The 16,812-nt window shown below is 33.3% G+C and overlaps 1 protein-coding gene across 2 annotated transcripts; it reads right to left on the reverse strand.

The window, feature by feature from the left end:
- On the reverse strand, positions 1–15,141 carry LOC110998429 (neuroendocrine protein 7B2). Of its 2 annotated transcripts, XM_022267082.2 has the most exons (6): positions 15,025–15,141; positions 8,911–9,001; positions 3,775–3,998; positions 3,566–3,693; positions 3,007–3,185; positions 2–2,785 (listed from the first exon to the last, which is right to left on the reverse strand). In XM_022267082.2, exons 2-6 carry the CDS (start codon positions 8,992–8,994, stop codon positions 2,711–2,713), a joined length of 690 nt encoding a protein of 229 aa, XP_022122774.1. In that variant the 5' UTR covers positions 8,995–9,001; positions 15,025–15,141; the 3' UTR covers positions 2–2,710. The 2 variants fall into 2 exon arrangements, with proteins under 2 accessions (XP_022122773.1, XP_022122774.1); XM_022267081.2 differs by having other exon boundaries at positions 1–3,185.
- Between the last annotated feature and the right edge of the window lie 1,671 nt (positions 15,142–16,812).

Raw genomic sequence — 16,812 nt, forward strand, 5'->3', positions numbered from 1 at the left:
CACAAAGTGGTGATGCGCGGCAAAAACTGCCTCGAGAAACGCGCAGTTGTGGAACGGCGGACGTCGAGGTGATACGGTGGAATTTCGTATTCTGCCTCGACGTCCGATGATGAAACTTTGTCATCGTTTCGTCTTATGTAGACATGAGCATAAACCGAGAAATAAAAATGATGGACGTAATGCAGTGTGGTATATAAAAATGTAACAAATTCATTGAATATTCAGAAAGAAAGTAATAAATCTGATCAAATATACTAAAAGTTTACGTCAAAGTTCTTTATATACGTATAAAACATTTAGTTTCCCAGGGTGATACGGGCGTGATGAAAATTACCCAAATTCAATAAGTATCAGAATATACAACTTGTAGAAATCTGTTATAAACTATCTATATTCTTGTTAACACTAAGGAAGACACATATCCAGGGTATTATGAAACAAATACACATAAATAAATTACATAGCATTACTAAATATAACTCAATTTTCACTGTTTTATACCTAGGAATATTTTCTATATACATTAAATATACTACATTACACCACGTCATTTCGAGCCTAACATACATATAGCTTTTTGAATACGTAGGTTAATTATAATTTATAAGTTAATACCTTAGACAGAATGCACTTCTGAGCTCGCTCAAACATTATTTACAAAACAAATTAAACATTAAATTATAAATATTACGAGCTAAAGTTAATAAATATTAATGCATACAAATTTTTGTATAGCGTGCTTTTGTTTTTTCAAACAGTCCACGAAATACGAAACTTAATCATCGTATAGCAATGTTGATTAGTTAATAGACCTTATAATATTTTTTTTTTCATTTTTGTCTTTTATTACAAAAATACCATTTTTAATATAATGCAATTAAAAATAACGAAATTAAATTCTAATCAAATTATCAATAAGTTTACTATATGTTTATAATAATATACTACTATTTTATTCGGATTAAAGTATCTACGTTATTTCTCTTTTTCGACGCTCATTTCACTTTGGAAATTTATGTACATTCCTTTACCTACCTAACGTGATTATTTCACGTGCATATATGCTTCACACTGTATTTGATATACATGGATCAGCGTGTACTGTACCTTATAACAAATCAGTAAGGTTCATTATACGACTATTCCGTGTTACATCAAATCAGTTTCCGAAGCCCTAATTTTATTATTATTATTAATTTAATCCTAGGTTTAAAATTAATGGGGTAAAAACAAGTTTGCCTTTACATTTTATTTAGTCCCTCCCATATTTACCTTAACTAATGCCGTCCATTGGTTTACGCCCATTGCATGGGAATTATATCCTTATTATAATTATATATTATAAATAGTATTACATACTGAAATTACTAAATCATTTAGAATAACTGGTTACATGTGTATAACTGATCTACTTACATATAACTTAATTATTGTATGTGCGTATATCATTCAATAAGCTAGAATTTATGTAAAGTATAAGGTTGTACAGAAGAGAGCTCACATTGACTTAGCACATATATAATTTTTTGTTTTAATTAATTTTACTGACGAATATGAAGTGTGAGATAAAAATATAAATACCTACAAATTTTAGCTGACAAATATTCAGTTAAAGAGGACTAGAAAAATGACACATGAACTATAGAACATATAAATAGAAATTTATTATAAGATTATAAACGTATTTAAGGGCGTTTAATTATTTTCAACTAAATATTTAATTTAATGACAGACGCAAACGGTCCGTCATTTAATTAAGGTTTAAGTGGTTATAATTAAACGCGTTTAAATCCTGTAAAACTAGACGTACGCGTGTAATTTTACGGATAACTCCCTTCAACTAGTAAAAAAAAATTGTCCGTAAAACTATTAGTACTTATTATTTTTCTATTTATATCAATCAAACAGCTTGTTTTTTTCTTACCTCCTATTTAATCTATACTTAATTTTCCCGTGCCCAAAATATACAATTTTCTTATCCTAAACTACCATGGGGTGGCATTACGATATTCTGTACAATAATTAAAGACGCCCATTTCTAATATTTAATGACTTTAACGTTTGCTCAGCTGTGGCCTAGAGTTTTCTTAAATTTAAATATTCTATTAAATGTTGATCGCCGCATTTTTACATTTCACAATCTAGCAAAAATTAAAAAAAACGAAAATTAGTTCATTATATGTATGTAGTTTGAAGATGAATCTTAGTTTAAACAATAGCGAGTAAAAATAAACTGTATCTTGTAAAATTATTACATAAGGCTAAAATTATTAAAAAGGCTTTTATAAAGATGATTAAAATATCTTCCTAAATTAATTATTCCATGAGGTTGCTAGGACTTTTATAGACATCAATAAAATTTTATATCTTATCTTAAGACAGTAAACACTATTAGAAACACTAATTGCGACTCCTTGATATATTTCTATGGATATATTAAGATTTATAAGTACAGTTTGTTCCTCTGTTACCTATATAAAACAGAAACAGCCTATATTACTACAGTGCTTATGTAATTAGGAAGTATCTTCCCTTTTCCATTTAAACATTTAAACCGGCAAATTAAATAAATAAATAATAATTAAAAATTTTTTTCGAGTTAAAAATTAACGTGACTTATATAAACTGCACATAATATATTTAACCGATATTATGTCTGAACGACTCACAAAATATATCAGGAGTCCGACAATTACTATAAAAGTTATATTTAGTAGACATGTACATCGAATCCCTTTTTCGCAGCTATAGGTAGACGTTCACCAAATAAAAAAGGATTCTCCACCTAAAACATTATATAATATGAGTATTATCCCAATGACCCTTATGCTACCACAGGTTTGACCTAAATGTAAACATATTTAGATAAAAATAAATAGCGAAAATCATAGAAAATTGTGTTCAATAGGCGCAATAACAGGCTGGGTGTTTTCGACGGGCCGCCATTAATTCACCCATAAATTGAAAGATGGCTTTAATTTGTTGAAATAAATAGGATGCACTAACTTCGTCAATGAATTTCTTAGCGACGAGGTTCTTATGGTCAGGGAAGTGGATATCCAGGTCTGACGGCTCGTTGGGGCAGCTGAACATGTGTTCACCGTCGCACATGCATCGCTGTGACAGTTGGTATTCACGGCTGAAGACTGCTGTGTTCTCAAACTTTTTTATGCAGCCCTGATCTTCTAAATAAAACAAAAAATGCATCGTTTATTGTCGTTTCAATCGTTTAGTAAATTCTTTAACTGCCTATGTCAGATAATAATCGAGTCTTCTTCGATGAAATTAGGTAAGGAGATTTCTGTGCCTATTTAGCTGAATCATAACTTTTTATTGGGACCTACTACTTTACCCTAACCTACTAAGTAAATCCCTTTTTTTAAACCACGACATTTATTTATAATTTTTTTAAATCTGATGTAAGGTTTTTACAGGTATTGAAGATTACTTTTTTATATAACATGTAATTTTACAATACCAGTGATGTATATTTATTTAATTAAGTATAGCAAATGTGGTATAAAAAACGGGTTTAAGAAATCATCTTTTATATGTCAATACTTACCATTGTAACCAACAGGGCAAGGATTAGGTGGGTTGCAATAAGCTGGCAGCACTGCATCAGTTTTGATCATTTGGCGATTGACGCCTTCACCAGCGCCACCAGTTACAAATTGGTGACCCCAGAGAGAACTAAATAGGACATACGAGAAAAATATAATATTAACAGTTTTTTTTTAATAATTAAAGAAGGACTATATTGTCTAATATTACCTGTGTTGCAAAAGCTCCTGATCGCGTAGGCTGGGACTAGGGTTGCTCTCAATAAGGGACTCGTAGTCAATCTGTTCCTGATCATCATCGTCGTTAGCGTTTAGTAGACTATAGTGACGCTGGCGAGGGGTGTAATCAAGGAAGGAGGTAGCGGCGTCTTTGATGTCCCTCCCCATGCGGTCTACGACCTCATGTAGCCACGCTTCGGTAAGCATGTAGCGGTCCTACAAGACATATGTATTATGTAAGCCTAAATGCAAAGACTACACTTTTATGGACTTAAATAAGTGTGGAAAGATTTTGTACATGTTTAAAAAAGAGCCCCTTTTCCGTTGGTGTTTTGGAAAAAAAATTGCGTTTAAAAAGTGTGCCAGAGAGTATAAACTCTCTACTCAAATCGAGGGCTATATGGTATATTTATTTTTATGATGTTCATAAGTGTACTTTGTGTTACCTATTTGAATAAATTAAAATAATTGATTTTTGATTTTGACATTGACTTTGCGCCTTAGTTAATACCTAAAATCTGTGTAACGTATACATATCTGTGCTATACTATTTATTGTTTCCAAAAATCAAACTCAAAAATTCTGGTAACCCTCGCGATATTTATTTATTTATTTATTTATTTATTTATTTATTTGGTGCACAAAACACATTATAATCTTTACAAAAATAAACTTAAAACTAATAGTTATGAACAGGATTCTAATGTAAAACCATGTGCACACTGCAAAATTAATGTTACATCAATAAAAGGCTCATAACTAACAAAGGTAACATAGTAAAAAAAAAAAAAACAATAATAATAATAATAATAAGTTCCTCGACACCAATTTAACGTAACGTTAACCAAGACCACAAGGGTCAGCACTTAACCCACGATGGAGGATGTCTTTAACGACACTAATGAATTTATTGATGTTACGACAGAATATGTCCACAAGTAAGTGGTTGCTCTTTGCCATCTCGTTATATTGACGAGCCATCCTGGTCAAAGGGTTGTAAAAAGAGATGTTATTCTTATAAGTTTGAAGGGAAAATAAATTGACTTCGTTAGCTCTACGGGCACTAAATCTAATGTTAAGGCTAATGTGAGCTAGTAGTTCGGGAGAGTCTATAATGGAGTGGGTGATTTTGTAAAGGTAAACTAAGTCGAAGACTATGCGTCTGGATTCTAATGGTTGAACTTTAAATTTCAGGAGTCTATCGCAATAATTTAAGTTAGACCGGCCAGGTTTTATACGATAACATAAAATTCTGAGAAATTTCCTCTGAATTCGTTCAATATCGTCAATGTGCACCTTATAATTCGGCGACCATATAGGACTACCGTATTCTAATATACTTCTTACGAGGCTGAAGTATAAGTACAAGGTGCTACGAGGATTTTTAAAACCTTTTGTGGATCTAAGAATAAAACCCAGTAGATGGTTTGCTTTAGACGTGATGTGACTATAGTGGGCACGGAATGAAAGCTTGTCATCGAACAGGATACCTAGGTCTTTTGCAACATCTGATCTGTTAACTAATTGACCATCTATGACGTAGTTCCATACGATTTTGTTTCGTTTATTAGTAAACGAAATGACAAAACACTTGTCTATATTTAAATACATGTAGTTAGTCTTGCACCATTGTGACACGGTATTGATATCACGCTGTAACGTTAAGCAGTCATCTAAATTAGTAATAGAAGTAAATATTTTTAAGTCATCTGCATATAAGAGACAATTGCAGGACAGTTGTTGAATAAGGTCATTAATAAAAACTACGAAGAATAATGGCCCTAAGTGGGAACCCTGAGGTACTCCCGATGTAACTGCGATAGGTGCAGAGATGAAGCCCTTTAACGCAACCAACTGAGTTCTAGAGTCAAGGTATGAGCAGATCCATCTATATAAACTGCCGTGGATACCATGTGACGCTAACTTATGACAGAGCAGATGGTGATTTACTTTGTCAAAAGCCTTAGAGAAGTCAGTGTAAACAGAGTCAACTTGGCCACCTGTGGCAAACACTTGACAGAGATAGTTTTTGTATTCCAGAAGGTTAGTGACCGTAGACCTGTTTCTAACAAAACCATGTTGCTTGTCTGAAAGAACAGGCTTAAAATGACTGAACAGATGAGTATACATCACTGACTCAAATAATTTAGCAGCGCAAGATAAAATACTTATCGGTCTATAGTTTTTACAATTGGACTTATCACCACTTTTATAAATAGGTATTATGTGGGCAGTTTTCCAGCGCTTAGGAAACACACCACTAGTTAACGATTTATTAAAGAGAACACATAATGGAATGGACAACTCCTTTCCGCAACTTTTTATGAAAATAGGAGGCAGAAGGTCAGGACCTGCCCCTTTGTTAATATCCAAACTATCTATTTTACGTTTGATATCTGTTACCGTAATAGAAAAGCCAGATAATATATTAAAATACGTGTTATTTACAGCACCAGATTGGTCAGTGTATATAGTTTTATTAGTTTTATCGTCAAAAACTGAACCAAAGTATCGCGAAAAAAGGTCACATATCCCCTGACCGTCTGTCTCAGAAGTATTTTCAAGTGTCATGGTGTGAGGCACTGAAATATGGCCTTTACGATTATTCACAAATCTCCAAAATGATTTTATGTCCTTGACCAACGAGTCCTCGATGGATGCGATATACTTGTCGTAACAAATCTTGGTAAGAAATTTGCATCTCTCCCTCAGCAAAGAGAAAACGTCGTAATCGCGGGGATTCCCAAACCTCTTAAACCGTTTATGATATAAGTTTTTTTCTTTATTACATTTAATTAAGGATTTGCTGTACCAGACTGGATAAGATGAGAATTTGCTACAACACCTTGGTGTATTTCTTGATATTATTTCAAATAAAAGCTCATAAAAAGCTTCGGTGCACTCATCAATACAAGGGGACGATAAGATTTCGGACCAGTTCACAGACTGGAGTTCAGATTTAATGTTTACAAAATTACATTTAGCAAAATTAAGCCGTTTAATGTTAGCGCGTTGAAGCCCTTTAGAAATCTGAATCGGAGAAAGAGTAATCAAAATTGCGGGATGATTTTTATCTAACAAACTTAATGCAGGTGTTTCATTGACACTTATACAATCTATATTAGAAAGCACCAAATCCAACAAGCGAGCGTTTGCATTTGTGATAAAGTTATGCTGTTTTAGATTACACAGTGACATTAATTCATTTAGTAGAAGGAGCTTCTTACTCGGGTTAGGGGAAATTGACAGAGAGGGATTAATCGAATCAGAGTAATCAGGTGTGTTAAAATCACCAATTAATAAGAAATTATCCGAAGGGAAACGATTAAGAAGTAAATTTTGGCAATGGCTATAAAAGAGTTCAAGCTTGTTAATTCTAATATCAGGAGGCAAATAGCAAACACATAAATTTATGCGAGAAGTGTCACGTGCTTCAGGAATAAGAGTAACCCAGACATCCTCCATATCACTATCCCACGATGCTTGACGGATGACCTGGTATTTTTTATGGACGGCGAGTAAAACTCCACCTCCCTCGGTTTTAGCACTGGAGGAATCCGCACGATCTCGTCTGAAGAGATTGTAACGGGCGTCAACAACTTCGCCATCGAAAACACTCATATTTAAGTTCGTTTCCGTCAAGCATATAATATCGAAGTTAGAATTTAACAGATTTAAAGAAAATTGAGTTAACTTGCTACGAATTCTGTTTACATTTTGATAAAATATATTAATCATTGTGGAAATAACGTGTGATTCAGTATATAAAAACAAAAATTGATCAAGTAACTTACTAAGCAATGATAAACAAACAAATTAGTAGTAGTAATAACAATTAAGACAATTTAGTGAAAGAATCATGACTTTTAATTAGAATGGCCGGGCTTGATTCATCCTTACGAACATAAATTTGGCCATATCGCACCCAAACAAACCTGTAGTTCTTGTCAGTAGAAAATTTACGTGCCGCATGGTGTAACTCTTTAGCTTCAGGAGACAAATGTTCAGACAAGTATATCCTGCTCGACGACGAGCCGCCAATACCAATATCGGTAGTAGATAGTTTGGTGTCAGGGTGGGACTTATTGAAGCGAGTCAACGCAGACAAGAGTGTATCACGCTGACGCTGCGTTGAGAGGGTAACTAGTATGTTTCGCGGCCTTTTGGAGTTTGAGTCCATCTTAGCTACACGACGACATGCTTTAACATCACTCTCAGATACCACAACATTTAAACACTCACAGAGTTTTTTGAATAACTCCATCAGATTCTCAGTCTTGCTTTCGGGTACCTCGTGAATCTCGAGGTTTAAGTCACGTGAAATCTTTTCAACTGTAAATAAACGACTCTGGAGTTTTGATAACGTGTTTTGAGATTTCGTAAGTTCAGTCTCGAGTACCCTGATTCGATTGTCTTTGTCTGCAATATTTGACTTCAAATCATTTTGTTCTAAGATGATAAAATCCGTTGTCGTCGTGAAGTCAGCCTTTACCAACTCAACAGCTCGGCTAACCTCGTCGGTCACCATATCCTTCAAGTCCTTTCTAAGCGCGGACCGTAGATTTAGCATAAACGATGAGTCAGGGGACAGTTTCAAGTCTATAAGTTTGCTAATACTGTCCAACGTAACCGGCTGCTTAGAAAAGTCAGCGCCTGCAGAAGTTTTCGTAGCAAAATCACACTCCGGCTCTTTACACGTCGTTATATATGAGGAGGCGCTTGGTGATTGGTTATTGCGACCCCGCCGGACAGGAGTATTATCGTCATTGTTTTTACGCCGAGTTACATTCTGACACAGAGGACAATTAAGTGATGCCAGTTGCTCAGCACTGAGCTGCTTAGTCGACCCGGCAGCAACATCAAGGCATTCATAACAAAACTTGCGTTTGCAATTATTACACTTTAAAAAATGATCGACATTTAATACGTTATTACAGCCATGGCACTTCATAGCTTGATTAGATTCACTATTATTCACTTCACTGGTTTTACGTATTCTGTATTACTTCAAATTTGACTTATAAAAGCTAACACTATTGTTAAAAATTGAATAATAACACTTATAACACGGCTAATAATACTTTTAACGCGATAGTAACTAGTACTAAAATTTAACACGTGTGCTTACCTCTCCCCCAAAAGAACCAGGGGGGCGCGATCCCATGATCCCGACGACGCTTATCAGACACAATATAGCCTTTAGGTGGAGCATCTCGGCACTGGAACAATATATTGAGAATTTGACCAATGACGTAAAGATATAATCAAAAATATCCGCTACTGATACGAATTTGAAAAAACAAAAACAATTGAAGGTGCTATCACTTGTAGAACTCCACAAAACATTAATAACATATTAATAAGAATACACACAGGAGTAGTTCAAGTATTGACTCTGAATTGCCCTGGGTTTACTCTTGCCCCTTGAGTGATACCACTGGACTGGATTCTATAACCGAACTGTCGCACGGGCTTAATTAATAATATTTATATTTAATTACATTAATAAACCAGTGGCAGTAAAACCTTTTTAGGTCTGAATTTCTGAATCTGTTTCGTGATCATTTGTATTTTATAGCCAAGTAGGTTTCAGATTCCATGATCAGCTTTCTGTTACTCACACGCGCCTTCGACTTGGGTATAAGGCAAGCCGAGCTAATGACACACTTAGAAAGATTCAATTGCTGCAGCTGGGGATCAAACTACGACCTCAAGGATGAGAGTTGCAAGCTAAAGCCACTCTTAAAACTGCTCTGAGTATTTTAATAGTTTGAGTAAATTTATAAAGTTGCTAACATATTTTATTTTCATTTAGAAACAAATGACATCGAAGGCAAAGCAAACATGCAAGAAGCTGCGACTTGTAAAGTTTGAAATAAGGGATTGACATGAACTATTCAAATTTACTATAATATAGAATCGCCCGGCTTTTATGAGATGTGATATGAAATGAGTCATTAGGATTAATTGAAGACAAATGATAACTTATGATCCATGTTGCCATGGAATCGTTTTGTTTAAGGCAACCGCATACCTATATAAGTACCGAGAACCGAGGTTTGTTATTATATTTTCATATATTTTATTTTTATTACAGGAAAACGAAGATATTTAAAGATAGGGACTAAAATGTTTAAATAAAATTCTAATGATAACGTTATACATTTCTTTAAACAAATGTATCCTTCAATAAAATACTCTAATACAAATAACACTGCTTCTTATTTTTACAATACATAAGGCTTAGCGGGCCTACAGATACGAATACTATGAAACATCAAGCTAGGAAAGAACTATCGTGAACATACACAGATTAAAAACACGCGCCGAAATAAACATGGAATGTTCGCGGTGATCTTTACAATTGAATCCATAAAAAATCATCATGCAAATCTATCAAACGAACCGTCCAAACATGACATAACAATATTGTTTTTATTTGTACAAAAAATTAACCTATTGTATTTTGACGTGTAGGTTGTGCGATTTAGATGGTATCAAAAGATTCGTTTCCTTCGGCGTCTTTTGATATTGTTATTACTTTAATTGAATCGTACTTTTAATTGGGACACGTTTTTGTTTTGACAGATTATGTCATTAGTACTAGTGACATAATATGTAAAACGTTTGGTAAATGTTTAACTGTGTTATGTCTATACCGGCATATGCGACATATAGGCGAAAATGAAATAGAAATCGAATGTATGTATCGAAATGGAAAAGTAACGAGAGATTTTTGTATTGACACTCACGGCCGATGGGTATATTTGGAATAAGTTATCCAAATTAAAAATAATGGTAATCTGTTGGAGCAAGGTACTGGGAATGTCTTAGCACGATTTGGCTGGGTTCAGCTATTGCGATGAGCTTTTGATTGCTGATGGTCTTCCGATTATCGTACAGGATCTACTTATCATCGAAGGTATTGATTCGATGATTCTAAAATACGTTAATGTATTGTCGATTTGCTTCATTCAATTCGTGAGGTACCCACCTGTTTAATCTTCCCAATTTCCTTCAAGTGGATTAATACAGATTTATCACTAATACCGCAGACTGCAGCTAGCTCAGACGTAGTTTTATGGACGTTCGTACGTACGGACGGACGTGATACCTCGTTCGTTTCTCATGTAAATAAATTTACATGAGAAACGAACGAGGTACCCGTCGCCATTAGCCGTCCCAATTTTAGTCTACTGGGCTCAATCTGACGTGTACCTTTAATATCCTTCTGGATTGCACAGTGTTTCTAATAAATTGTTAAATAACTCCAATATTCTAAATGATTTCTTTAAATTATATAAAAAAATTTTTCACGATGATCTATTATCACACTAAACAAATATATTGTCATTACGTAGGTGCCTGTATGGTGGTTGGTGACCTCATAGTTCATACTTCGCGTACCATAATTAATTAGTGAAGCAAATTGAAATTATGGCACGGTAAATAAACAATAATTATACTATGTGTAATGTTTACGAATAAATTGAATACAATTTTATATTTTGTTCCTCTTGGTTGGGTAGAGTTTTAATTAAGTAATGTCTGTTTATAGACAAACTAGTGACCCGCCCCATTTTCGCACGGGTGCAATGCTGATGAAAAGCATGATTTTTATTATGTATTGTTATTTCCGTCGCTGGAAAGCTCCGAAAATATACGCGTTCGATCGCTGCTAAATAAGCTGTAATGGGCTGTATAGATCTATATTAAATGAACAATGTATTCAAGGTACTTAATTGGTTAAGGATGAATGCTGTATTGGTTAAAATCGCTTCGAAAATTAGCCATTATTTGTCGTAAAAAGTAAATGACAAAAAAAAGTTGTTGTGGGTTATCCATAAGAGATAGACATATACTATCACGGACTTTTCTGTACACCTTTTCAATGTGTACAATACTTAGTACATTATTTTGATAAAACTCGTAGGGTTCAGCCTGCGTTTGCAATGTAAGCGGAAAAAATTTAATTATTTACGACATCACATTAGAAACCTCAAAAATAACAGTACTTCTCCACTATTTAATGGATGTTATTATACATATAAACCTTCCTCTTGAATCTTTTCACTCTATCTATTAAAAAAACCGCATCAAAATCCGTTGCGTAGTTTCATGGATTTAAGCATACAAAGGGACATACGGATAGAGAAAGCGACTTTATTTTATACTATGTAGTGATACGAGTTGTTACAGCTACGACTTAGAAATCGCATTGTAAGTCATTTTATAAAAGAACGGCTAGAATCGTGTGTGTGTTTTTATCCTTATAGAGAAAGAGTTTACAAGGAATTAAAGTCAATATTTGTAAAATTGTCATGTTGTGACTTACATATATTCCGTTTATATGTTATTAATTTTAAATTAATTAGTTGCTCTTTGCTATCTGCTTTGCATTTAGATTCTGATTAGATGTATTTTTATGTTGATCAAATATGATATGAGATTGAAAATATGTTACCATTTCATTAGTCTGTATCTCAATTTATTGTTTTAATTTTATTAATAAGTAAGAATCAATATAATAACGTATTATTTCCAATGTCTAGACAGATTTTTTATAAAACTTTAATTATGTATATATGTATAAAATTTTACGATATTTTTTTATTAATTTATGTAATCAAAAACTTCAGCGATTAAAAGCTTTTTAATTTCTAGGTTAATAAAAAGTCAATGCTATCTGTAATTAATAAAATGTAAATTGTAAAAGTCTAAAAGTGTAGACTAATTAAGATAATAAATTTAAGTTTTTATGATAAACTTATCTCTGTCACATTATTTGCAATAAATTGGATATTTTAGTTCTATAAAAAATACGAATATATTGCTATATATAATATTGCTATAACTAAGAATCCCAAGGGAATAGACAAACTTAAAAATTAATAAAAAAAGAAAATCTCCAATGCTTAAATAGAGGACAAATCTTTGTTTTTAATTTATTTTATTATTCCTTATTACTCAAGATGTCATATGGAACATGGTGAAATGGTTGCAGCTCCTTAGAAACGTTTTGTAAAAAAATTTAGATTGTATGGTTCATATTATATAAAACTAAATTGCATCACCTATTAATATAATAAATATTTAGATTGGATTATTTTAATTTAAGATATTATTTTATTTATGATTTACATAATATATTTATGATTATAAAATTTTTGAAACATTTGACGACCACAAGGTTCGTATACAGTTTGACTGAAATTTCATTAAGAAAAATAATTATTAGTAAGGATTATGTCTTCGAAACCTTTACGATTATAGAAGTACGAATCAATGTAGTGTAAGGCAATGTTTGTATGACTTGTGAGTGACACCTGCGCGGGCGCCGCCCGTAGGCGGACGGGTTGCACGTCCTCCCATTACGCTAGTCGAGTCGATAACTTTAACAGATTATCGATAAACCCTATCTCAAATTCTCTGTCATAGTTTGATATATTATAACAAAAAGTGGGGTTTGTTGTGTTAACTATTTGTTATAAAATGTAAATCACTAGACGCTAAGACACAAATTAAGGAGGGTTTTTTTAATGGCAATTAAACTAATATATTTTATTCGACATCGGGTAGTCAAGACTGAGCTAAAACCTAATTATTTTACAATTAACATTTTAATGCAAAAATATCTCGTTATCACTACATATCATAAAACAAAGTCGCTTTCTCTGTCCCTATGTCCCTTTGTATGCTTAAATCTTTGAAACTACGCAACGGATTTTGATGCGGTTTTTTTTAAATAGATAGAGTGATTCAAGAGGAAGGTTTATATATATATAATAACATCCATTAAATATAACGTAATTTTTTTAATTTGAGAAATAAATCGCACACTGCCGAAAGTTTAGTCAGATATGTTCATTTGTTAAAAGACATTTTTTCAGGTAATCTTGATTTTGAATTTGACCCGATTTCTCTTCTCAATACTTCTGTTGTATAAAAGCAATAATTTTTATATGCAATATCGTAATCTTCCTTTTTTTAGAGCAGTCAGCCAATTGTTTGAGACAGGTGTGCAAGCTTAAAAAGTCCGATAAAAAGTTTGTGGGTACCCTTAGTTATAGGGGTATTCGTTACGTTATAGTACGAAAAAGTTCTAAAATTAATTCCTTTACTGTAAATGTTAGTTCTGAGTAATGATTGGTGTAAAAATAGAAATGAGGTATCGATCCTGCCATACCTACGTTCGCAAATGTTTTACTAATGAGCTGATGCGATCGATTAATTTGCATAATATAGAATTTAAAATGAAATTTTTAATAAGGTTTTCGCGTATATATAAAAGTTTAATGTATGTAAGCATAAAATTTACTTAATAGTCATTGCAGATTTTTTTTGAAATACTCTACATAGTTTTGAAATTTATTCGATAAAAACATAAATAAAAAGCTTCTTAATATAAGTAAAGATTAAATTGACTAAACATTAGTTATAATATATACATTTAAATGCTTATGTCACCTAAGTATTTCTGCTTACGTGGCATTATGTAGAGATACCTATAAATAATGCAACAGACGCTACGCCACGAAGTACACTTGCATCAAAATCAATAATCGAGCCTGCGCTGTATGCAATTCTGGGATAGTGCACAGCGCAAGTGCTAGCCCTGATCCTAGCAAGTCTAGGCTCAGCTAGGTTGCCAGGGCACCAAGACTTGCGCAATAACATTCAAAATTTTATCGATTAAATACACAAGTACAAAATTTAAATTTATATCTCAGCATACAAAGATACGCACATATAATGAAGTTATGTCGGTCCGGAAATAGCAAAATAATAATTATAAAACATTTATTGGGAATTGTCTTTGTCTTAATAAATATGTATGTTTCAAACGGTTATTCATATATTTTATAAAAATATGGACAGTGAGAATCCTATTGAGATTAACGTCTCCGGTCATGAGATGGTCACTTGTTGCTCAGTTTATAAACATAAGTTCAATGTGACGTGTAAAGTTTTTTTTTAGATTTACGAAATTGAAAGAGATTTTAGAAGTTATGGAGTAGTAAGATAAAATACTCATATTAATTAAATGTACGTTTTTTAAGGGAAATCAATTTTGAAAATAGAACTTGAAACCAGAAAGCATAGAATTTCTTTGTTAACAGTCTGTTTTATAAAAAGCGATAGAAATTCAAACAAAGAATGGAAGTTATGAGGTACAGGTAAGTACTTTGCTACGGACTTGAACACACAGATGCAGGATTGGGGTAATATAAAAAAGACTTACTTGGAGTTTGACCAAACTCGCAATTATAATGATTAGCGCCACAGCAAGGTACATGCACCTTTTTTTATGAACGATATGAAAATGGTCCGGATCTACGCGATGATACTCACCAGTTGGTGGTCGCGAAGTAAAGTGATCCGTTTCGTTGGAGGCTCCAATGGATCGATGGTGGCGCGCATGCGCTCTGCTGTAACTACGCAGAATTTCTGTCACCTTTGTCCTTTACCGCTACTAAGATATCGAAAAGCGAGTTACCATGGCAGTTGTGATAAAAATAGGCATGCTACCTTCACAGTATTGTATTCCTTAAAGGCTAGGCATTTGCCATTCAAGTGATTCTTTGCAAACCATTCTTAACATACGCCGTTGTGTTTTTGGTGTAACGCCGTAAAAGTACCAATTCTTAAAAGGACGGCAACGCACCCACGAGCTCTCTGGCCTTGAGAGTGTCCATGGGTGTCACTTAACCTCAGGTGAGCCTCCTGCCCGTTTGACCCCTGTTCTATAAAAAAAGTGTTATCACCAACCAATTTTATGCATATAGATATATTTTAAAAAATTGCTTTACAACCGGGGTTCGAACGCATAGTCTCAGTTGAAAATCACCTACGTACGGTAAACCAACACTGTATGCTTCTGCCTGTATCGCAGTTTTTAAATATGAAAGGATGTGGTGTTAGAAAATTACTGTCTAAAATATTATCTCTATTTCAGTATTCAAGAGAGTTTTAAGATATATTTGCAGTTGGAAAATTTATTTAGCTATAACGCGAAAGATACTACATTTATCATTTACGTAACCATATTAATTATTAAAAAAATTTAAGATACAGTAATTGTACAATAGACAAATAAAGGGATAAACATTTTCATGTTCCTTATTGCTGTAAATAAAAATGAAGAATGTTTTTATTAGAAATTGGAATTATATGCAAATACTAGCGGATCCGACAGACGTCCTGTCTACACGTCTTTAATTTCAAAATTTCAATTTTTAATAAGCCATTTTGATGAAAATTATTATTCAAATGTTATGACAATATCTAACGATCCAGCACATGGTCACACACGATATAACACAATGATAACAAAACTTTTTTTAAATTTCGGGACAGACTAAAATTAAAATTCGAATATTATTTAAAATTTGACACTGCGATGGTAGCGCCGTCTGTCGGATCCAATGTAAAACATTCCAAAATCAACAACAACTAATAAATTGAAAATTAATAAAAAAAAATAATAATTAATAAAAAAACATTGTCCAGCGGACAAAATTGTGAATCTAAACCATTCCCAGATCCCCTTGAACACACACAAAAAATTTCGTCTAAATCGGTCCAGTCGTTTAGGAGGAGTTCAGTCACATACACACGCACACAAGAAATATATATATTAAGATAATATATAATTAGATTCAACTACTTTATCAACCCCCAACCACACTCTCCCCGCGTTACGAGATCACGTGAGCGCTGTGGACAGTGCGCTCGTGTTCTTTCGTACGGCTTCCCCTCGCCCCTCATTTGGTTGGTTTTTGGGGCTCGAGTCAACGGGACGCGAGAAAACGAGGCGAGAGGATCAACCGTATTGTCTCACTCGCTCACTTTGTTGTTAAGGACTATAAGGACGTAGGAGTTGTGTATGGCTTTCATAGAATTTTGCCATATGGAATCAATAATATAAATTCGAAAAGTGGGATTGGATAAATATATAATTTAATAAAGTTAACACACGAGCTTCACCTAGATCACACCAGCTTATAATTAAATTTTTAATACCGGCATC

Source organism: Pieris rapae, chromosome 9 (genome assembly GCF_905147795.1).
Source record: "Pieris rapae chromosome 9, ilPieRapa1.1, whole genome shotgun sequence".
In the NCBI taxonomy this organism is placed as follows: domain Eukaryota; kingdom Metazoa; phylum Arthropoda; class Insecta; order Lepidoptera; family Pieridae; genus Pieris; species Pieris rapae.